Source organism: Numenius arquata, chromosome 1 (assembly GCF_964106895.1).
Source record: "Numenius arquata chromosome 1, bNumArq3.hap1.1, whole genome shotgun sequence".
Lineage (NCBI taxonomy): Eukaryota > Metazoa > Chordata > Aves > Charadriiformes > Scolopacidae > Numenius > Numenius arquata.
Window position 1 is genome coordinate 33,664,017 of NC_133576.1, and position 25,271 is coordinate 33,689,287.

Sequence of the window (25,271 nt, forward strand, 5' to 3'; positions counted from 1 at the left end):
AAATTTGCTCTTGACAACAATTCATTTCTGTTCTTCTAATTTCCTTTTTATTTTCTTCTTGTCTCTTAAGAAACAGTGAGGAACTTGAAACAGGACAGAAAGATTCAGGCAAGAGTCCCTAGGTTGCTCATCCACTGCCTTGCAAGAGTCAGTGCTTAGTATCTTGGAAATGAGCAGGAAGATAGCTGGGACTGGTCCTATTTCCCTGAAGAACCTCCCAGTGCTTCCTCATTGCAGGGAGGAGGAAGCTGTGGTCAAAGGTGAGCAGGGTCACAGAAGTCATTACACTTCTACCTCCTCTTGGAGCACTCAGAAGAGCCCCAGTTGTTCTCCTAATGAGAAAGGAGATATTTTTTGTAGGACCCACCTTCACTGCTTCCCCAACATGCATCTTACTGTCCATTTCTATTTACTTATGTTGCATACAGGGCACATTAGGAGGGCTTAATCCTGTTATCCTTGAATTGCAGGGAGAAACTCCCTAAACTGGTTGGATCAAGCTCACTTATTTCACTTGACAGAACTGTTCTCTGCCAAGGGCAGTACATTACTTCCTGGCTAACATATGATTAATCTCTCTCAGTACTGTAGTAATGCTGTGAGGTAGGTAATCACAGAATGTTAGTCCAGACATCTAATAACTGCAAAGAGAGTCTGCAGAGAGAAACACCTCCTGGGATCAGCCTCCAGTCTCCCTTTCCTTACACTTATGTGCTACGTGGTTGCTTTTCAGCAATGCCAGCCATTATTAATAGATGCTGTTCAGACTTTCACATTTCTCTAGAGACCCTTTCATTGAAATTGCTAACTGCAATTTTGCAATGCCTTTTGTTACTGCACTGCATTGCAGAGCCAGAAAGAAACCTTTCAAGATAATTTTAATCAATAAAACCAAAAAATGAAAGTGTTCAGTTGCCTGAATCTCTGATGAGAATCTGAGATCTTACTGAATTCTGTCTAATGCCAGAAGACACTATTAAAATTCACCCTTGTATCCTATATTTTAAAACCACTAACATATGCTAGAATAAGAAGTACCAGAGGGAATAATAATCAAGATGAAAAAACAAACCAAGTTTTTTAAAGGGCAACAAATCCATTGTGTGTGAGAGCACTTGTAGCATGAATTATGAATTGGCTGTAAATCTCATTGTGAAACTCTGAAGCACTTCTGAAAATCTAGACAATTTTATCGTTTATATGACAGTATTAAGTTACTCTAGGAATGGGACCTAAGTAAAAAAAATCAGAGGTGGAAAAATGGGCAGATATCCCAAACATGCATATGGCTTATTGCCACTTATTCTACTGGTTTTGCAAAGTCTCTTAAGAAACCTAAATATATAAACTTAGAAAAGCTCTGAGTTTTGCATGGAAAATTTTAAGACTGAAAATGTAACATAAGAGTCATGGAGCAACAATTTGTCCTCCAGCCAGAATTGTATTTCTGTAAGGTTATGATCTGAAACTGCTAAACTAATGATAACTGAATGAATTGCTTGGAAACAAAAGGCATCAGTGAAAATGAATGGGGGTAAATCATCCAGCTCCTGAAGTGGACTGTAACTATAGCTAGTTTCTTTATAATGTTCTCTCTATTTTTACTTGTATGCACATTATTGAAATTTTCAGCTCAGTTGTGCATATTTTTAGTGACTGTTAAACATTGATTAAGAAATAATATCCTCAGTTACAAAGGAGCAGGGCATTCACAACTTATATTTGGTAGCGATTCAGGGAGAGGTGCAAATCAGATCCAAATACCATGTGCATAAGAGGCTATGCCTCAGCTGAAAAACTCTACTCAAGCACCGGTCATAACTTAAATCACTGTGTAACCTCCAGGGCACAGCTGAGTGATGTCTACATGGCTTTGAATGCAAGTAAGTGAGCTTATTTTCGCTTGTATCTACCAATGTATGCCTCAATTAAATTCTGTCCTATATAACAGATCTGACTGTAATATCTTTAATAAAATGTGAGCAAAACTTGTACACTCAGACCTAATTATCATAGTAACTAAAAAGCATTCATTTTGATGAGATGTATAATACTAACTTTTAACTATAAGAATCTGCATTTTTTTTTATTTAGCTATATCTAAAATAAAATAAAATAAAGAAAAATAAGGAAATGCCCCCCAAAAAATCCCTATCTCAAAACAATAGCATGATGGTAGAAATGAATTACTGAAAAGCTCTTTGGAGTTGTGCTACTTAACACTTTCAGATGAACAAAGATCTAGCTGAGGCTACTTTAGGACCTTCTAATTTCCTCAATGGTAGAGGGACCTGCTCAGAGCCCATCATTGCCATGATCTAGTTGGATGCAGCTATTATGCTACATAGACATTTGGATGTGTTTCAGTGGATATTCTACTGAAGTATTTTGATGGATATTTTCCCCAAAAAGTTCAGCTACGTCTCCCTTCTGAGTTGGCTGCACTCAGAAAAATGCACATAATCTGCAGGTCTGCAATTCACCTTTTTTTTCTGAAGAGAATTCCACTTCTGGCAGAAAGGGTCAGCATGTCACCAGCCTTCCAAATCAGGCTTGCAGATTCTTTAAAAACAATTGATCTTCCACCTGCTTGTTTGTCTTTAGACCAGAGCCCAGCATTTTACATGTTTCTGAAAGCTCAGACCAAACTGCCCCCACTGTTATTCTCAGGAAAGCTAAGAAGCCTGTTCTCACAGCAGAAGAGAAATAAGCTTTCCTGATTTCTAGCACCAAATTCTATATTTAAAAAAACAAAACAAAACAAAACAAAATACACTCAGGGAGTCAATTGCTCCAACTTCTTCTAGAACATTTGCAATGTTCACATGGCAAGAAATATTTACATATTTTAAACTGAGAGCTGAGACTGTGAAGGACAAAGCAGACAACATTAACACACATGCCTTCCCACCAAAAACCTGCACACACACTTTGGTGAGCAGCAATGTAGTCAGACTCCTTGGTACAATTTCACAGTGTTCACTGATACAAGGAGAAATGGCTGCTCGGCACAAAAAGGTGCCCAGGCAAACTAGGCAGTCTGGGTCCCCCAACATAAGAAGGGCACGGACCTGTGGAATGGGTCCAGCGGAGGGCCACAAACATGGTCAGAGGGCTGGAGCACCTGTGCTATGAGGACAGACTGAGAGAGTTGGGGTTGTTCAGCCTGGAGAAGAGAAGGCTCCAGCCTTATAACAGCCTTCCAGTGCCTAAAGGGGACCTACAGAAGAGATAGGGAGGGACTCTTTATCAGGGAATGTAGTGATAGGATGAGGGGTAACAGTTTTAAACTGAAAGAGGGTAGATTTAAATTAGATATCAGGGAGAAATTCTTTACTGTGAGAGTGGTGAGGCACTGGAACAGATTATCCAGAGAAGTTGTGAATGCCCCATCCCTGGAAGTGTTCAAGGCCAGGTTGGATGGGGCGTTGAGCAACCTGGTATAGTGGAAGGTGTTCCCACCCGTGACAGGGGGCTTGGAACTCGATGATCTTTAAGGTCCCTTCCAACTCTAACCATTCTATGATTCAATGATTCTATAAAGGCAAATAGACTCACTGGCACTGAAGGATATAAACTTTTTCTTTTAAAAACCAATCAGATTTCAGGTTTGTAACATTTCTCACAGAATCACAGAAACGTAGATGTTGGAAGGGTCCTCTGGAGGTCATCTGGTCCAACCACCTGCTCAAGCAGGGCGACCTAGAGCCTGTTGCCCTGATATTCACATCATCATCTTGCATCTCTCACTGTGGTGCCAGCAACTCAAACATTTGTGTCAGTCCTACAGACACTTCCATTCCCTAGCACTTGGTGGAGTGAGATTGCAGGTAGGTGACAGAGCAACAGAGCTCTGTCAAACCAACAAACAGAGCAGAGTCCTTGCCAGGGTTCCATCCTGCCATAGCAGCAGTTGTACTCGCCTGTCCTGGCTGCAAAATGCTGACACTGTCCACTCCCTCTCCCTCCTGCGACCCATCTAAGTTTCTGGATGTACAGTATCAATGTATCTGAGTGTACATGGTAACCTGGAAAAAGCTGTTTGTAACGTTTTGTATGACGATATTCTTAATGCTGGAGTCAAAAGATAAACATCTCTTCTGACTCCAAATATGCCATTAGGTGGCTTCTGACACTAGGTAATGTGACTTTATATCTGTATAGTGTCACAATTTTAATTTATTTAGAAAGAACAATATTTGATATTACTGGCACAAAACTTCATATGAAATGTCTATATTATTGTATAACTTACATTATATTTATTTATATTATTAATATTTATATAGTAAACAATATTTTCTATATTATTTCATATTTATATTATATAGCCAGAATGTAATTTTTCTTCATTATTTATTAAACATACTCTTCATTAACGAGACTTTAAAAGAAAATTCTTTCCATTTACAACATAAAGATTATAAAAGTCATTTTTGTTGTATTTTTTAGTAGAATTGATTTGGACTTCACTGTGCAGTTTATTGCCTATAAACAATTTACAAACTACTGATAGGTTTACATATGTTTAAAAAGTCTGATTTACAGGGGTTTACATTCTTACCACATCTTTCTTCAGATTCATCTGAACCATCCAGGCAGTCCAAGACTCCATCACAAAATAAATCTTTTCTAATGCAGGTTACACCATCATCACAAAGTTCAGCAGGTGGCAAACACTCAGCTGAAATAATAAGGACAACAGCAATAACAGCACAGCAGTAATGCAGTTTCACTACAAAAGAAAATTGACTTACCTCTGGTTACTCCAGCACAAATCAAATCAACCACTCTATTGTGTTTTACAAAACTGCATTTTTAGAAGCCTGGAATGAAATATCACATACTGAAAAGGATAATTTTGGCACAGAATGAAGGATGTTCTCAGAAGTGACATGTTTTTTGAAACTAAACTTGAAGGAGGACTGAAGAAAATTTCCATGAATTCCCATTTCCTTCTTATATCCAAATAAACTACTTTATGCAATAAAATAGATGACATTTTCCAATTTCTTATGCTTGAATAACATGAGAACACTGTACTTTGGTTAAAATAACAGTAAGAAATCTCTGGTTTTAGTTGAATACAATTTAATTTAATTTCTTCAACTTCAACACGTCACAATTTGCACTTCATCATGCTAAAGAATCTCATTTTTCAACCAGCGTGTCTTGAAAATGAAAGCCTTTAAGACTGGATTTTGAAATACCAGGAATATCAGAAACCCTATTCTTTTCAGATTTGCAAATTAAATTAAAATAAGAGTAAATTTCTGCAAAAAGAATACATGGGCAGATCCTTAAAATTTTGGAATCTCACTAATAATATTTTCCTACAGTGTAAATGTTCATCCACTGCAAACTTTCTCTCTTAGTCTTTAGATGGTTTGGGTCTTAGACATCTGCAGAATTCAAGCAGGTCCTATTAAAGTAACAAAAACATGCAGCTAAAATAAGCTTTGGATAATTACTAATTTCAAAATTCTTGAAAATTTCATTAAATTCTATGGAAACTGTTCACCTAGCACTATTCACATAGTTCCTTTTCTTTGCTTCAGTAAATGCTTACTGGAAAAGGTCAAAACTTCTTATGCAAGAAGGAAAAATATTAATTTGTAAAACTGATCTTGCAGCCTCTAACCATTATTGCTTGATTTATTTTTTCATAAGAGTGTTCTGTAATCAGATTGAGTAAATGCTTGTATGATGTTGTATTGTATCATATCAGTGTAAGTGACAGACTGAAATTGGTTTGGATGTATTGTAACGTTTCAAAGTGCTTTACAGAACACCTTCAGTGTTAGCAATACAGTGTAAAGCAACAGAGCTGCCATTTTGTATCCTATTGGTAATTGAAGCAAAGAAAACATACTCGAGTCAAGCATTGGAGGTGATACAGTGCCAATGAAGGAGTTGCCATAGATGAGCAGAGATGAAACTGTGCATTCTAGACCCAGAACAAAACACCAACCAATAATCTAGGAATATGTTTTGCACAAGCCAAATATGGCAGAAAACATTGTTTACATACGACATGATCAATTCTAGTTTTATTCTCGAACTCAGAAAACTAAACAGCATTGCCACCTACTGGATATAAAGAAATTAACATTTTCTAGTAAAACATTTTGACTTTATTTTTGAAACAGCAAATTACCCTAAATTGCAATGTGATTGCTATACTCAACTAAAAAATGGCAGGAAATACATCAGGTCCATTTGAAAATCTCAGATGTATTTTATCATTTAGTTATGCCAAGGAGGTTTTCAAAGATTCAAACAGCTTTGGCTTTCTGTCCATTGGAAGTCACGTGAGAGTTTGATAAAAATTTGTGGGTTTTTTTTTTTTTTCTTTAAAAAGTCCCAAGAAATAATAGGATGTAAAAATGAGAAGTTAGTATGTGTCAATATATACATTAACATACACGACACATATACCAATTTCATAAAATGTAAAATCTTAGAAGTTCCTTCTCTTCGAAGAGGTCTCCTCAGTCAAATCAAAGGTAAACCTGCATATCGTGTATTTATAGGAACAGGATACGAGAACTGAATAATGCAAGAAGAGGATGTATGCAAACAGTATAATTCTAAGATCTCAGACTGTTTCATATAACCTCCCTGCTCCCCCCCCATATATAGTTACCTACCTGCAGTTGTTGAGGACTTGTTTGTAGTGAGTTGTCCTGAACCTGGGCAAACACAACCCAAGGTTAGAAATCTACTTCTTGCTTTCTGGGGAAACCTCTGCAGTTGCTTGGGCAGAACTAAGCAGCAACTAGTCTGCTCTTATGAGATCTGCATTATTTGCTGTATCCGAAACCCCAGCTTAGGTAATGATACATTAACACCAGCTTGTCTGGCTTGATCTTGAAGGTCAAATGTCACAATAAACATAAGAAAATTAATGTGGAACCCAAGTGAGCTTTAAATGTCACTCTTTTAGACCTAGTCACAGGCTTTTCAATAGCTGCAAAAGACATTTGGGTTTCTTTTTTCTGCCACTAAAATAACAATGATGCTCTCTTGTCTACCCCCGGTATGTAAAAGTTCTGACCTGAAGTTGGTGTCAAGGAGCTTGTAGTTAGACTCACAGGATCTGTTGAAACAACACAAGTTGTGACAACCTTAATATTAGTACTAAAATGTATATGTGCATTTTCTTATAAATATCATTGCTCAACAAATCAGTTATCTCAATGTGAGGAGAGAAGCCTCAACCCTGTCTAGTATTTGTATGTTTACATATGGGCATACATATATACCTGTGTGTATACATATTTACACTTGAACAAATGCCTAGGTACATAAGTGGATTTATATTAGTGATAGTAGACTGCAAAACATTCTGGAAAAATGGAATGCTTATTTATGATAGCTCCAACACAACTTCCTACTTAGCCGTGCTTTTAATATTCATCTTGTACTGGGGATGCTTCTTGAATTTCCAGCTCCCAAATAATCTTTTCTTTTCCTCTTTGAATTTGCATTAGCATGCTGGTTTACTCTTTTAACTTACTACATTAAGACACAAATATGTGAGCAGGACGATGATGTCAGCTGAAAAGATCCCCATGTCACTACAGTTAATAGATCCTCTCCCTTAGTTTACGAGATGAAGGGTTAGAAGAAATAAAGTAAGAGGTGTAGTAAGGCCTTCCTGATAGTTTGTCATCTATCAGTTTTGCTGACAGAAGTTGCTGATTATTGTCCATCTCAGACTTCTGTTAGGTGCTCCTGCTCTCCCAGACCTACTAGTGCACAAACTTGCATGAGGACTTCCTACCAATTTTCTATCAAAACATGCTGATTTAGCACATACCATTAAACTAAGCTAGGCCATTTTTTATTGAATGGGTTATGGAGCACTCTATGTCAGTAATTTGAAGGACAATTCCACTGGCAGAGAGAGAGGAGAGCCCATCAGAAGGTGCAGGGAGGGTGCAGCTGGACGTACTGTTCTCACAGCTGCATTCAGAGAGGGAAGCTTCATTCTTAGCTTCATAGTAGTTTCCAAAGTCTTATATACATATGTATGTATGTATGTATGTATGTATCTATCTGTCTGTCTGTCTATCTATCTATCTATCTATCTATCTATCTATCTATCTATCTATCTTCTAAATGATTGTTATTTTGTAATGAATGAAACATTCAAAGACCTAAGTCATGGATGAATGAGCAGGCAGTTCTTATAAATCAGTTGCTGGGAAGCTATATCTCGGAGATTGTTGAAAATATTGGGAATGTTACAGGTAATCCCAAAAATGCATGCACAAGTCAACAGCAAAAGCCATGAAAGTAAAAGCACAGGACAGTGACAGAGGCACCAGTGGTACAAGCACAAATTGCAAATGGTCAAATCGCCCAAATTACTAGGCGATCTCGCTGAAGTAACACCTGACGTCGATAAAGCTGGGTTTAGGGTCAAGAGAGCCAAACCTCAAGCATCGAGCAGATGTAAACATGCCATATATGGTAAAACTTGGGTATAACATGGACTTTGGACTGAAACAGAAAGCAAGGGAGCAGTGTTAGCAAATATACAAAAATTACTCCAAGCAGACCTGAGAGCAAGGGGGAAGGAATCCACACCAGGAAGATTATGCCCTTTCCAACCTGGGATGCTGACAACCCCCAGCACCCAACTCCCTTTCCCATTCCTCTGACACCTCCCTGCTGCCTCCCAATGCGTTCTTGAGGATGATTAGCACCAGTGAACTTAGGACTCAGGGGAGCGTTAAGATAGCATACCAGAGGAAAGGACAGATAGGAGAAAATTTGTATGTTAGCAGTTTTAACTGTATCATTAGGAATAAGCTGTAGTAATTATACACTTTGGACTATAGATGTTAGGCGGCTGGTAAACAGACAAATAATAATTATTTTATCATTATGGCTGTAATTAGACTATCAAGAAATACTTGGCTTCTATATTCATAGCTGCATTTCTGTAGCTCACATAGATTGCAAGAAGGTTCTGGTCTGGTAACCTGCCCTGGAGAATTTGGAGAATTTGTATGCGTTAATTTGTATGTAGTATGAAATAACACTATTTGCATTTAGTGCTACAAAACATCTACTGTATTATTCAGCTGTCTGATTGACTTTTGGCAGGTTTGTACTCAGTGAAAATGAGAAACCAAGGAGTTGTGTCTGCTCCATACCCTATCATCATCACACTTCCAGTGATAGTGGAATGAATGTCTATCAATCAACATTGCTCAGTATATCAGTAAGTACAGCATGAGAGTAGGACCCCAGCCTCATCTACTTGTTTAAATTTGAGAAAGCTTCAGCTTGTGACTCAGCTGGTTGACTGAGACTCAACTTTTGCTTTGACTGTCTAATTAAACTCTTAGAGCTTTTGTACAGACTTGAGATCACTGGTTTCTCAAATGGTCAGAAGCGATGAAGGGTGGCTAATTATCACTGAATGGACCGTATCAGTCAAACCTAACTACAGCCAAGGCAGCTTTACTAAGTTATATCAGCTGAATAGCAAGTCTTTTGTTTCTTCATGTTGTATTGATAACAAAAAATAGTTCCTGTTTTGTAAAAGGTACTGACCTGACGAAGTTAAAGGCATCATTGTAGTAAGATTTTCAGTGGCCACTGCAAGAAAGCAAGTTCATTACAAACTCCTTTTATGACAGAGTATCTAGTTTTATACAACAGAGAGAAAGAAAGGCTGAACAAAAAATAAAATCAGCTGTGACTGTCTTTCTTTGGCCCACTAGCAGTGTCCCACTTCCCTCCTTTTCATCATCTTAGACTGTTCCCAGCCTTTTCTCAAACTGTATGATTTTCCTGAGGAGGAAAGGTCTATATTAATCCCTTTCAATCCTCAGTCCTTATTCACTGTATGGCGCATAAAATATCTTCACCTGTGAAATCTCTGTCTTGATACTTTTCATTCTATGAAGCTTTTCAGAGCACCTGTTTCGTATAGAATGGTATTTAGATCGGATACATGAGTTAAAATTAACCTGGGAAAATTTCCAAGAAAGTAAGTTACTTTTAATCACTGAAAACTGTAATTTCAAGCAAGTCACACTCGTGTCATAGTTTTCTCCCTCTCTGAAATAGAAATAATACTTCTTTTGCAGAACACACTGAGATACAGGATGCAGAAGTGCCACATACGATTATGATTGTTAATTAGTTACAGTTGTTACGTTATTGAAGCACTCCTGATGGAATGGACAGATGATGTCTGATGAGAAAAGAAACATTTTAATGGTGCAAAGCAAGAAAAGTTTGACTTCTTCAAAGTATATCAATAGATATACTTTTTTTTAAGAAGCTCTTTATAGATTTCTTTAGTGGTATTTTTGAAGTATAATGAGCAATCACATTGCACAGTGATGTGCAGTTATTTAGAACAACTTCTTATATGTGGTGCAAGTAGTAAAGAGAAATAAAGATGTCAGGACTCTGAATTTAGCCTTTGAATATCTGAAGTACTTAGCAAAAAATGTACCTTTTAGAATAGAGTTAGACACATTGCGCACTAGATGTCCCACTCCTCCTAAAGCAATTAGTTGCTACTTAATAGTATCTTCATAGTCTTCAAATGTCAGCTAATGAACTCCCACTTCAAAGGACTTAAATTACTTTTAATCCTCATCTTCAGTGAAGGCCTGTTTTGAAGCTTATTGAGGTAAACCCAAGAATTCCCATTGATTTTGCTGGGCTTCCACTTAGGCTTTAATAAACTTTCCAGTACTTCAATAAAATCACTATGTTTTTATGTTTGCAGAATTTAAAACTACCTAGTCTTTAGAGCCACATTTGTTTTTTTCCATTTACGCTTTTCTTAAGTCAGTTGCTTGGGTGTACTGCTCCAGAAGCCACACTCTGTATTCAGTTTGTTGTTGTTACTGCCATCTTTTCAATAAATGAGTCCTCACTCACTGTGAGGCTGAGCCCTTTTCCTTATTCTTTAACAAAATGATAATTGCATTTACTAATGAAATGGCAGAGTTGGGGCTTAATTGCATTAACTTGAGGGAAAACAAAATTACAAATGTTATGCTACATAAAAGAGAAGAAATTGAGTGTTTTTTACTGGCAAATCACTACTTTGTCCTTTGTTCCCTCCTTACCTAATATACACAACACTGACTCATACTTTCTAGTTGACATGATTGTAAATGTGTCTTTCAGAGCACCCATGAGAACACCTTTGCTGACTGGGAATCAAAGTTTTCATCCATGTTAACTGTAGTTCTCAAGGATTTGTATAGAGAAGAAATGTTTACTAGTGTTACCTGTGACTTGTATGCTGTTCACATCAATTTTCAAAGTCTGTGTAAGATTAGTTTTATTTGTGTTGATACCCAAAACCAGCTCATTTTTTACTTTCTCAGCTGTTACCTTCTGGGTAAAATAAAGGTCGAAGATCACAACAACACTAGCAATACAAAACAGAAAAGGTGATTAGTTATGAAAGCTAATGAAGTAAATCTGATATATGACATTATCTAGGCAATATTTCATTCCAACGTAGACTCCATTTGCAAAGTCAGAGTATCTTTTGCATATCTCCATTTGAAAAGTATAAGTGTTGGCTGGCCAAGATGACACATAAAGAAATATCTCTTAATTATTAGGTAGGTTTGAACCTTGGAGAAACAGTTTTTCTTTATCTACTCTTATTTTCACTGTAGAAAAAACAACATTCATATAAATTGCTGCAATGGAGCTGAATTTGAATAAACGAAAGGAGAAACAAGTTTATTGATTATTGGACAGGTCTTCTGGTTTAAGCCCTAAAACATTGAGGGTGAACCTTGAAGTATTATGAAAATTATATATTTGTGTTATGAAAATATAATGCAAAGCAATCACTTCTATAAAGCAAACATCACCTGTGGATTCTGCATCTGTGAGGATCTGTTGTGTGACTGCCTGGATTCTCATAAGGAAACAGTAACGACTGAAAGCACAGATATTTTGAAATCAGCGGTTAAACTACATTTAGGTTCTATGGGCTTGAATTTTATCCAGAATGTTGTATCTTTGCTCTCTCCCATCCCTTCTAGATACTATTACTGGGTTATGTGTTTGTAGCTAGATTAAGGTAATGTCAAAGTATGATGCTTGCTAAAGTTTTTCTCCGTTTACTTAAAGTGCAAACTTTTTTATTCTTCAGCGTTTATACTAACCAATTGCAACTGACTCAGCATTGCTTTTTGATAAGAGGTGATTAATCCTGCCATTTTGCTGAGCCTAGTTTACAGTTTGCAATATATGGAAAAACTCTCCTCTTTAATTTCTTACACGTTTCTGATAACCTCTAGGCCATGCTGAGCAAACAAAAGCTTTTATTGCTATCCTTGTGACTCAGCAGAGTTTCAAGGGTGAAATAACAAGGAGATTGCCCAAAGGGGTAAATACTTTTTAAATGAAAAGAGTAAACTAGAAAATAATTTCTGAGACAAAGTAATATTTCAAGTATTATTTCAAAGCAGAAATGAAGACAGTTCCTCTCTGATATGTTAAAAAACAGATTCAAAATTCACTGACATCAGATTTTCTGTGATTTCTGTGGCCTTTGTGTCAAGATACAGGAGTGTGTATATATATATCTATATAGATGTTTACAGTGCAGATACCTAGATTCCCATTGTAGCTGATGGAAAAAAAATAAGCTGTTCTATAGTATGATTGATCTTCTCCTAAAAAAACCATCTAAATAGACCAGGTAAGAAAACTTTAAAATTCCGTCATTTACAAAGAGTCTTGAGCGACTAGCTCAGAGATTGTCTCCATCTTTGATGTCCAAATTTTGATGAGAATAATCCCATTCTATGTGCAGAAATCAAATTGTGCTGATTGGATTTATCTTCACAATGACAAAAAAACCTGGAAATGACCTACTTCTATCACTGTGTACTCCATTCCCTTGAAATTATAAAATCTTTAATAAAGTGATCATACTCCACCTTTCTAACTAATTAGGTTTATAACTTCACTATTCCAGTCAAAAAATTACTGTAATTCAGATCTGCTTCTAATTTTCAACATACAGGTATTCACAGTTGGCTAATATCCATTATTCTCTTGCAAGCATGGTCATTCAACTGAACTCTCTCCTCTGAATATTTATCCACTTTATGTATTTACAGAAAAGATTCATATCACAACAACAGCTTGTAGCCCAGAATCACAGAATTGTATCACCAGTTGTCATGTAATCTGTGCTTTTCTTTGATTTTGTGGTCTCACCTATGAGACAACTAATTTTTTATTCATTTCTCAAGGTCGTCCAGTTCTTCTAGAGTTCTAATCTTTCTTCCTCTTCTTTGTTCTCACCTATCATAGTGTTTCATCAGACCTTTCTTTACTGAAAACTTGTTACTAATGATAATAAGTAAGTGACATCACCCCCCCCAGTCTAAGCAGCTTTCCACAAGCAAACTCATATCCTTTCCTTTCTAGCTAGTTTCTCACCTAATTCACTGTGCTTACGTTTCCCATTTTTCTTTCTAAATTGTCAGTCCCAGGGACTATTACATTTTTTATTTTTTAATCCTAAAGGATGTTTTTGGACGAAAAGTATATCTTGATGCTTCATATGTTCCTTAGAGGGCCTTATCCAGTCTCTAAAGATGTATTTTCTCATCTGTTCACTGTCCACAGAAGAAAGTTCTAAATTAATAGCATCATTGTCTCTTGCTCATATTTTAAGTAAACTTTGTCATATGCAATTACCCAGTCTCTGACTTCTTGAGTCTTTCACGGCCATCTTCAGATTTCCTGTAGAAAAAAAAACAACAATAAAAAAAAACACAACACAAAAGCATACAATTCCCTTGAGTTCACAATGCTGTGAACAGGATGGAAGCGTATTCTGAAAATGTTTAATAATGGGAGACAGTACTACACATGTTTTGCTGAATCAGGACCTTATAAAGAACAGTGCAGATGGAACTAACACTACGGACCTCACTGCGTATCCTGGACTTTTTTGCCAGTTGACCTTCAGTAGGACAACCAACACAATGGGATATAGAAAAATGAGGTCAAACAAACTTTAATAAATGAAGCAGGTGTTACTGTACCTATTTTATGGACTCTTTAGAACACAAAGGATGCAGCTTTTCCTGGTGTCAAATGATAGCAACACCTGTTAACACTCTAAGGAATATGAGTTAAGTGGATCCATGTGCATAGGGACATAGGAGTCTATTTCCATTCATCTCATCTTATGCCAGGAGATTTCTAACCTGGACTTTCTTCTAGATGGCAAGGGCCAGCAACCCTGCAAACATAGCACAACTAATAAACCCTGGCAAAACATAAAAAGGGTTTAGCAATTCTTTAAAGTATAGAAGTTTTGTGAGTTGGACATAGTACTCAACCTCACTGGTTTGGCCAAGTCATGGACCGAGAAGGAAGTTTGCCCAGAGAAACACAGTGGTGCCAAACTTCCCACAGCAGCACTTGGAAGATGTAAGAAGTGAAGGGAATAATATAGGATGTTCCAAAGGATCTCTTAAAAAGCATAGTATTGGTAAGCACTCATGAAAGAAATAGCTAAGAGAGGACTTTTGATGTTTATTTGCAAAGTTTAATTAAGCTGTACCTACTTGAAGTGGAAAATTTCACATCTCTCAAATTCATTTTGCAGATCACTTGTCTGAAAGACTTTTTGTATCTAGATGGAAAAGAGAAATCTTGAACCAATACAGTAATTAAAAATACACCCAGTTATACATTGCATTCATGGTTTTAATACTAAATTTTTCCTTCACAATTCTGGACTGCAGAAGCAAAATTTTTTGACACTTCACTGTTTTTCACAAATAAAAATATATATTGACTTCTGCCCAGGCTTAGTACCTGAAATATCTCATTTTGGACAGAGGAAAAAGCCATCAACAGCAGTCATGTTAGGGAATTAGTGTACCTACCATACACTTTTGAATCAACCAGAGACCAATAGGTTCTTACCAATTGTTCAACATCAAAAGCAAGGACTTTGAAATCATCTGATGATCTGTTTTGCAAAGCAGGAGTGAATGATGTCCCAGAGAGTATTTTAAATGTTCCCATGTAGCCATGAGTATTCCTATCCGCTTCAGCTAGATAATTAAAGATAAAATTCAGTGTTTTGAATTATCTAAAAATAGAGGAAAAACATTACATTTGATTTTATTCCACACAGATCACCAATAAAATAACTTTAAACTTTCTGGCTTGCTTTGTAATCAGAGATGTTTTGCTTAGTGGTGATTTAAAAAGTGATAGATATTTTTCAATATTTACAATATTTATAATTGTAAACATATTTTTATGAATACTATTTATCCTTGGTTCTCATTACAATTCTGTTTTGAATACTGAACTGTGCGTTCACAGCAGCACTGTGAATGGATAAAGGGGACAATAGTACGTCCAGTTATGTCTGATACAAGGGACAAAGATACACAGTAAGAATGACAATGAATTATGAGTTTTTTTGTGTGTTCTGGATTAGTAATAACAGGAGTTACTACTTCACACTTTCTGTACTAGATGTTGTACAGTTTTTTCTATAAATGTACACTGGTTTTGATGACAGCACTGGAAACGCTAGTGTTAGACCTGTTAAATTCTTTTTGACCTGACCTTCCTTATCAATATATGCATGAAATACTGGGAGGATTTATAAGGAAACTAGAAAACTGGTCCTTACTGCAAATTTAATCTTAATTTTCAATATGTTACAGCATATGAGGTCTGCATAAAGCAATTCATTATACATCAAAAATATTTCCTCACTGAGCAACACACTGGAAATTTTCAGATTAGACCTGAATTAATGTGGTTGATAGAAAATGCCTTTTGCTTACTATTTATGGTACCAGTGCCATTTTTAGGTTTTGTTTGTAGTCATTAACATCCAAAACAAGTTTTAACACAAAAACAGACAACTAATAAATACTATAATAAACAGCTTGTGATAGAAGGCACAGTCTAGTGACATCAATTTCCTACTATCAATCAACTAGTATTAACATACTACTTTGAGCTCCTTTGAAGGCCATTTATCCTTACAACAATCACAAATCTATTTAAACAAATGTTTCTAGGTAACAAAGGCCTTTTTCTATTATAGATGTTAAATATAATTTTAAAGTGTTTTATAATTATTATTTGTACATGATTAAATTCTTGCCTATTCTTCTTCTAAAATTGAAGTCATTAATTTGAATCCTGTCTCTAACTAGATGCATTAATACACCAGTATTACTTTTAAGCTCATTTTATTTCACTGGAATGTGATGGTATTCTGGTATGAGGGGAAGCAAGTCAGTAGGGAGAACAAGTTTTAAAATACGGAATGAAAAACAATAACAACTAAAGGAATAAACATGAATATTCTGGTAAAACAGGTTTTTTAAAAAACACGGCTTACAGCTAGTCTAGTCTTCATGTGGTTCAGTATGAAATAGTATGGACTTTCGGTTAATGAAGGTACCAAAAACTTCAACATATCAGAATTATTTTTTCAGCTATGAAAATCTCTATAATGAAAAAATGTATTTCTTGAGCTTTTCCCCCAACCTGTTTCCTTTATCCCATTTCAAAATATCTTTTTCCTATTAGCTGTGAGGGCTCAATAGAGACAGATACATTGAAAATCTAGATCACAAAAAGGTTGAGGTTGGGAGTCTGAATGTCATTTAGTCCAATGCCTTTGCTCAACCAGGGCCATCTACAGCCAGTTGCTCAGGACCATGTCCAGAGAGCTTTTGAATCCCTCCAAGGGAGGGAGACTCCACAATCTCATCAGTCTTTCAGTGGACTCTCTCTGTATCTGCATATGTGTCATGCACTGAGGACCACAGAACTGGACATAGTATTCCAGATGTGGCCTTACCAGGGCTCTGTTAGCATATATCCACAAGATCTTTAAACCAAAGTTTCAGTTCCATTTTAAAATCATCTTATGTTGATATTTTAATTTAGTTTACTTTGAGTATCAGTAGCATGATTCTGTCACATTCTGAGCATTGCCTAAATACTAAGAATGACTTTACCTTAACTTTACACAGGGCTTGGTGCTGACTGTCTAATGCAGGATTTCTCTCACAGCAATATGTTACTTTAAAATAATTGTTTTTTAATACATGAAAAGATTCAAAGAGATGTAGAACACTTAAAGCTCCGCATAGACTTCAGTGGATTATCAATATCCTAAGTCAAACCTCATACATGGAGAAAAGAGCAAAAATTCACAATTTGTAGCATTACATTCTCTCGTTGATGAATACAATTGAATAACCAAAGCTTTGCATTTTGAAACACATTCCAAGGATCTCCTCCAAAGTCTAAACCGTGAAAATTCCTTTCTGTGGCTTCAGAACATGCTTTAAGTGCTTGTATTTTTTGCCTATTTTTTTCTCATCAATTTCTGGGGAGGAGAGGAGGAAAACATACCCACCCCCCCCCAGCATTAAAAACATAGAATGAAATATGAAATATAGTTACAATGACACCACCACTGGCTTCAAAGTCTGAATCTCTGCTGAAACCTGAAAAGGTTAAAGATTGGCTACTTACCTCGTTCTAACTCCTGCATTGTTAACCATGAAAGTACAATCAGTCCAACACAAACACACACAAAAACTGCAAGCAGAGAAGCAAACAAAATTTCATAGTAACTAAGAGGAACATATTTTTTGTCAGGTGATTTCCTTGGCTTCATTTCTGTTTTGAAAGCTTGTATGAATTAAGGACTGACAAAAGACAAAAATAACCTGAAAAGGAGGGTAATAATCCACATGAACAGATATTTATAAGAGACTGCTGTAAATTAATTACACCATAAAACTTCATTGACATCAGTTTTACAACATTCCTGAACAGTCATATTCATGCACAAGATATGCAAATATGAAGAAATGAAATCTCTTAAGAAAGAAAGTACTTGAGATTTTGTCTCAGATAAAAAATAAACAAAACTACAGAAATGTAAGGTTGGACACTGAATTTGCACTATTTCTTGTAATTTGATATTTTTAAGTGAAAACTAATATAAAACATTGCTGTTGGATTTACTACTCCCACAGGGGGTTTTTTTGCAATTCTTCACAAGTGCAGTGATGAAGATGACAGTGAAAGCCATATCTGTCATGATTCTGCTTAAAAAGTTTCTTTAAAAGTAATTTTACATATAAAGGAAGTGTTGGCAAATGAGTTGTTTAGTACTATGTCATATTTCAGTAACACATTCAGCACTGAATGGTAATTAAGCAGTACAAATTTAATTTGTGTAAGGCATGGTTCTTTGACCATGTATCTGGACAACTAACCAGAGAAGGCATTATGACATATATGCTTATTTTATATTTTATATTTATGCCTTGCCAGGCATAAATGTGCCATAAGGTACAAGGCTTTGATAAAGTTAAAGCATTGTGGCTGGCTAGTGCTGCATCCTTAATAAAGAAAGACTAAATTAAATGAACAATGCACCATCCAGTCCAGAACTTTTTGTTACAAATTTAATCTGTCAAAACTTTTGAGTAAATCAGTTCCAGAAGAGTAAAGTCATACTGATTTTATGTTTCATGTTCTGTGAGCCACTGTTTTTGACTCTGGATCAGAGGTCCTAAATCCGGATATATGGTATGACATTCCTCAGCTCCCTTTATGGAACTGGAGAATCTAAGTAAACCAGCCATATTCCTGCCTATAAAAGGAAAGGGAATCTTGTTGGAGTTAATCTTTATAAGAGAGAGACTTTAGCTACTTGTAAATTGACAGAAATTGAGATAATAAAAATTGGGAAGAAATTAGAAAGGTCTGAAATAAGACTCATGGGTGACAAAACAGTTCTCTTCTGAGTCTTTGAGAACAAGGATCCTTGAAAGCATCTCCAACACAACTGGTCAGATTTGAAGCATTCTAAATCAAAATCAAAATCTTGGCCTCACAGTCGCATCCTCGATTTAGTGTATTATTACATATTACTGTAATCCAGTAATATTTCCCATAACTAATAATAAATAATTATTTACTTAAAACCAAAGTTAATGAGATACTCCATGGTATCTTAAGGGTGTATTCAGCCTTCAGCTGAACTTAGTCACACTAGTAAAATTCAGGGCAACTTAATCATATTGCCATGACAGAGCAAGAGTAAACTCAGCCTGTATCCTGCAAATGGGTGAGATCTTTCAGTCATTGTGCTAGATGAATTAGAGGAAGAACTGCTTTTATATATATTGTATATGAGACACACTTATATGATTATAAATGTTTGTGTGTGTGTGTATACATGCTTACGTGTGTATAAGCGATTAAATTTGTACCGCTGAACCATAGCACTGTAGTATCTCTTAACTATTTGTAATTATTTACCAATGACTGATACACCTCATTACAAAGGATTTAAGTTTATATTTTTCTGAATGTTCACTCTATCACAGAAGTTCAGAATACCTCTAAATATCTCTCTTTGCTCAGTTATACGTGTTAGATTATTCCACATCTAGCAGAATTACATAATTGCATGGATGTAGGATGTCTCTGTCATATTTTGCATAATTTAGCTCTTTGTGTCATTGATATTGTATACCACTAGCCAAAGATAAATACTATAACCCGAAGGTGTCACTGGATTTTAAAATCTGAATTTATGCCCTGATGGTGAAGTGATTAACAAGAGGACAAGTAAAAGCTGTGGACATTTACATTTCAGTTATTCTACTAGCACCTTGCATGGGACAGTCAAGCCGTATCTGCACTCACATGCATTAATTACAGTCTAGCTGAGGACACAACATGGGTAGTCTCCAATGGGAGTTGTGGCTCCTACAAATGAACTCATTAGCTAAACAATTCTAGCTCGCAACAAGGTTGTGGTAGCAATAATTAATAGGCAGGCCCTGGACACTGAGCTGACAATGAGCTCTTCTATTAATTTGTTTGTAACATGTTACAGTCTGTACTACTATGAGCTGGTTAAGAAAGAATGTAAGAACCCATAGTTTCACATACCGATTTGGAAATCTTCAAAATAGTGGGGACAGACTTCAACACTGCCAATGCTAGTTTACCATGAGTTATAGAAGAAAAGCAGTTTATGCTGGAAGGAACCTATGAAGGTCATCTGATCCAACCTCCTGCTCAAGCCATGGCTAACTGAAATTAGATCAGGCTGTTTATGGCCACATCCAGGCAAGATCTCAGTATCTCTGGGGTGGAAGACCCCACAGCCACTCGGGAAAATAACATCTGTGACAACATTGACTACCTGCACAGTGATTTTTTTTCCTTATGTCTTATTGGAATTTCAGTTGCTGTCATTTGTGTTTATTGCCTCTTGGGCCTTCACTATGTGATTCTGAGAGGAGTCTCATTCCATTTTCTCTGCAGTTGTCCCTTAGGTAGCTGAAAACAGCAATTAGACACCCCTAAAAGCTTGTCAGCCCACAGTCAGTACTGGTACATAATTATTCCATCCCAGATTCAGAACTTTGCACTTGTTGACCTTGATTGAACTTTATGAGGTTTCGGTCACACCATTTCTATCTCTCTTAATGGCAAGTATATCCTGTAACTGCAAACTTCCTTCTAGCCATTGACTTCACTTGCTTCTACTCTTTTATTCCTCATTTAGTTACTTGTCTTCTTGTTTGTTCTCATTTTGCAATCTTAGCTGTATATTTTTTTCTTTTAATTATAATTCTAAGGTTTATTTTTCACTTCTGTTTCCTATATAGACTGATAGAATTCTTGAAAGTTAGATTTGGTTCTTTTGCTACGTGACTAAACTAATGAAATGGTGTGATTCATTCAGGAAAAGAGTGAGGATTAACCAATGTTAGAGAGAATTTCCGTCTACTGCAAGTTGTGAGTATTCACAGATCATGAACAGCCTGCAGCGTAGAAGTTATTCTCTGGAGAAAATAATATAAAATTTAAAATATTAAACCAGATTATTCAATTCTATTGGTAAACAATTTGCAAATAGGAAACTAGTGAAATCAGTTGCATGTTGTTTTCTAAACTTTAAGTTTATAATGCTGATTCTGAACTGTATGATAAAACAATTATACCATGATTCAAAAATAGTTCAAATGATACAAAGGCAGATACTCTATTAATGTGTTCAAAACCAGAGAAATATGTCAACTTATTTAAGTATTAATAATTGATATCTTTTTTTAATTTTTATAGTCATACTGGTGAAATTTGAGATTAGGTTATTTTGAAAGAAATAAGTCACTGCTGTGGTAGAAGCCCAACTGACTTACAACTTAGTTTGTTTATATTGCATCCACATCTGCAGCTCCACAGGTTTTGTAGCATTATTGGGCTGCTTTTATTTTCTTGTTCAATCAGTCTTCAGCACAGGGTGAAAAGATTGCTGACACAGAAAGGAGGGGATGTTGTATTCAGATAATTCCTCCAATACCTAGTCTATCACAAACATATCTAAAGCCTGACATTCCATTAATAGCTAGCTATCTTTGGAAAAATGTTTTGGGTACCCAAACAGATTTGCCCTCCCTAATCAAAAAGAAATGAAAATCAGTTTTCTTATGGCACTTGTTTTCAGATGTCTAGGTGATTTGTTCCTTTTGCTACACAGAGTTCCATAGAGGGAAGCAGAAAATCAAATGAATGGATCTGCAGTGAAAGTGCAGAAACAGACTATGAGCTTATTTTTACTATTACATCATAAGGAGAAGTTTAAAAGGGAGTCCATACAGAAACACAGCCTCTCAGTAATGTCATATATAAAAGATCCAAAACCTGTATATTGATTACCTTTAACTCTTCCGACTACTTGTATTGAGGATGAGGAAGATATGTGGTAGTGGTCAGCCCGTTATCAAACTTCATTTGATGTGAAAAACTTGGACCTCATTTACTAAATAAATTATCAGAATTTTTAATAGTTAATAATACATGATTCTTTGTGTAATTCATTGTTTAATATTGCTTGACTAAGAGTGGCGTAATATACATCACTAATGTGCTATTCTCTCTTCAAACATTTTATCATGCATATTTAACCCAGCTAGACATAGCTTGGCACAAAAGTCATGACTTAGCAGAGGACTACATAGGCTTTCTGTACACCCTATGCTCACCCATTTCCAGGATAATCCAACTTGGAGGACCTGCTGAATTTTCAGCTTTCTAGGAGGCTATTTCTTACCTTGATGTTCTTAGGCAAGATCACAAAATTTTAAAAGTGCATACAGTATTAAAGATGTAAGTAATGAGTAATTATTTTTTCTTTAGATTGGACTAGAGATGATGAAAAAACTATGCTGTAGAACACAAAAATGTTTGACAAATGTGGAAAGAGCTGTATTGTAGTCAAGTTAAAGATACAAAGTAGGGTCTCCATTTCCCCTTGAAGACATAGAGTTTGAGCTAATTAAAAAAAGCAAGCAACCAACCAACCAAAAAACCAAAGAAAACCCCCCAAAACCAAACAAAAAAACCAACCTGGTTTCAAGGTTATGTAATAAGTATAACTGCTCAGAGATCTAGGTAATGTAGGTCTCCATTAGGCTAAGGTATGTTGAAGGTGGGAAGATAAAAAGGGAACTGGACACTGATATTTGCGTTCAGTCCCTAACCATTTCCCAAATTGGAGCTCTAAGTATATATTGAAATAACAGTTGTTGAGAACTCTGAGCTGATGTCTGGTTGCTCAGATCTGCTCACGGAATCGTTTGAGAATGGTATTGGCTCTAACACAGTACCCAAGAACTTTCACATATACACCTGACAAGAAATGAGTTTCCTAGGGGTAATCACTAAACAGATGAGATGCGTAGTGTGCCAAATCATAGTCATGGGTAAGTGAATGCAATTAAGTGACTAATACATTTACTTTATATAGAAGACCATACTGAAACTCTGACAAAGAGTTCCGAGGAGTTTTAGATTCCTAGCACACAAGTAATATCTATACCTTTTTGTGCATTCACTATTTAATTAAATTCTGACTTCCAATAAGCCTTTAACAAAAAAGGAAAAAAACCCAAGCATTAAACCCCCACAGATTTTATATAACCCTTGAAGAGGGTTCAAAAATATGGATTAAAATTAAATGTTCAATGAAATGATCCGAATGGATTGCTGGGAACTACTCTGTCTCGATGTTAATCGATCCATATCAGGAAAGTAATTACAAATCCACAGCTGTCGTTAGCAGTTGTATTCTTCAGACTGGCTTGGCGAAAAAAGAAATTTGCACAGAAAGCAAAAGTGGAATATATTACCTTTCCCACAATATGGAGACAGAATTTTTTTTTAAAAAAAAGCAACAACAACAAAACCCCACAAAAAAGCCCCAGTACAAACAAAATCATAACATCTCTTGCTGAAGCACATCCAGAAAGATTCCACGGGACAGCACTGAAGTTCCTTTTCAGAACAATCAATACCTTGGCTGACTTCGGGTAGCTGCAGCTCAACATTTACTTACTTTTCCAAGAGTTCCCAACACATAATCGGAGAATCGTATTTTAAGCTAGAATCAAAGAGGTGTGCTTCCTAATAGATTATGATAGAAGTGGGGAACATTAAGAGTATCCCAAAAGGAAATCTGTTATGAATCCAGTTTACTTCAGTGGAAATGATCACAGAGCTAGCAGCTAACACTAAGAGTAAAGGAAGACTTTCACCTAACTTTGGAGAACTAATGGTGAGAGGAAGAATTTTCTTCTGGAGACAGTCAATTTTTCTTCATTAAAAAAATGAACATCATAAATACGTATTTTAACATAAATGTCTAATTTTTAGGTAGTTAAAATTAGGTGAGCTGAATATAACATGATGCCTTCCATTTAGAAAATGTTACTTAGTCATATTGAATTAGTTAACTGGGTTTCCACCCCCAGATGCATGTGCTTCCTTCTATTCCCCCTTATTACTAGAGGAAAAAAGGTCTGGATCATGGGAACAAAGTGAAGATAACAGCAATCAATAAATGTAACACTAGTTAGTGTAGACTGATGACAGAAGAAAGCAGAAAATAACATGAACCATCTGAGTAAAGAAAAGAGTATGCCAATGAAAAGTTCTCTGCAACAAATAAATAGGACAAGGCAGGAACAGATATAGCACACATGGGAAAGAATCAGTCTTAACTCAACTGATAACACTGAATGGCAAAATAAGCAGGTAAAAGGCAAAGGTCAGGAGGAAGTAGCAGCATTATTGTAGCTCTGATTGAATTAATGTAAAAGCCAGTGTGGAGCAGTAACTGAAAACAGCAGTAAATTTACCACAATGTTTCTATGAATAAAAGCAATTACAGCAACATTGCTGTAAATATAGATTTGTGCTGTATAAGCTGATATGGAAACGTTGAAAAGAAAATAAAAATAGCAAGGGAACGTTTTCCTTCTGTCTTCTTTAGCTTTTATTGAGAACGGTATGCTATGCTGTGAGGACAGGCTGAGAGAGATGGAGTTGTTCAGCCTGGAGAAGATAAGGCTCCGGGGAGACCTTATAGCAGCCTTCCAATACCTAAAGGGAGCCTACAGGAGAGATGGGGAGGGACTCTTTACCAGGGAGTGTAGCAATACGATGAGGAGTAACAGTTTTAAACTGAAAGAGGGGACATTTAGATTAGATATTAGGAAGACATTCTTTAGTGTGAGGGTGGTGAGGCACTGGGACAGGTTGCCTGGAGAAGCTGTGGATGCCCCATCCCTGGAAGTGTTCAAGGCCAGGTTGGATGGGGCATTGAGCAACCTGCTCTAGTGGGAGGTGGTGTTGTGGTTTCAGCCAAATTTACCAAAACCAGACCGACAGATGGCCCTTCCCCCCAAAAAAATAAGAGAGGAGAGAAAGAGATAAGGAGATTCAGAAGTTTAGAATGAACTAAACTACTTTAATGAAGAATTAATATTAAAATAAAAAAGAAGAAAATAATGAAATAGATACAATATATACAAAACCGTATCAAGCTCCCAGGATGACAGTCACATCACCAGCAGACACTGGGGAAGTCCCAGACTGGACTCAGCAACGGATGGGAACTGGGTTCCAGCTCTGGAGTCAGGAACACACAGATCGGGATCAAAGGCAGATGAACAGAGTCCTCTTTGGACGTCGGCCATTGAAGAAAGAGTTGACCCTTTAATCCCTCAGCTTTTACACTGAGCATGGGGCAGATGGGATAGAATACCCCAGTTGGTCAGGGTTGGCTCACCTGTCTTGTCCGCTCCTCCCCACTGATGTGACCCCTCTATGTTTTTCCATTTCCGACCCTCTAAGGGGGCAAATAACGAAATGGG

At 36.3% G+C, this 25,271-nt stretch overlaps 1 protein-coding gene across 1 annotated transcript in view; it reads right to left on the reverse strand.

Moving 5' to 3' along the window:
* Positions 1–17,701, reverse strand: part of TMPRSS15 (transmembrane serine protease 15) — a 58,974-nt gene extending 41,273 nt beyond the window's left edge. Inside the window, exons 1-9 of the mRNA XM_074150912.1 lie at positions 17,557–17,701; positions 14,962–15,092; positions 14,598–14,665; positions 13,720–13,764; positions 11,274–11,416; positions 9,571–9,615; positions 7,095–7,099; positions 6,651–6,747; positions 4,565–4,684 (exon numbers count right to left, since the gene is read on the reverse strand). Coding sequence (XP_074007013.1) covers positions 4,565–4,684; positions 6,651–6,747; positions 7,095–7,099; positions 9,571–9,615; positions 11,274–11,416; positions 13,720–13,764; positions 14,598–14,665; positions 14,962–15,092; positions 17,557–17,701 — 799 coding nt within the window. The remainder of the gene's footprint in view (positions 1–4,564; positions 4,685–6,650; positions 6,748–7,094; positions 7,100–9,570; positions 9,616–11,273; positions 11,417–13,719; positions 13,765–14,597; positions 14,666–14,961; positions 15,093–17,556) is intronic.
* Between the last annotated feature and the right edge of the window lie 7,570 nt (positions 17,702–25,271).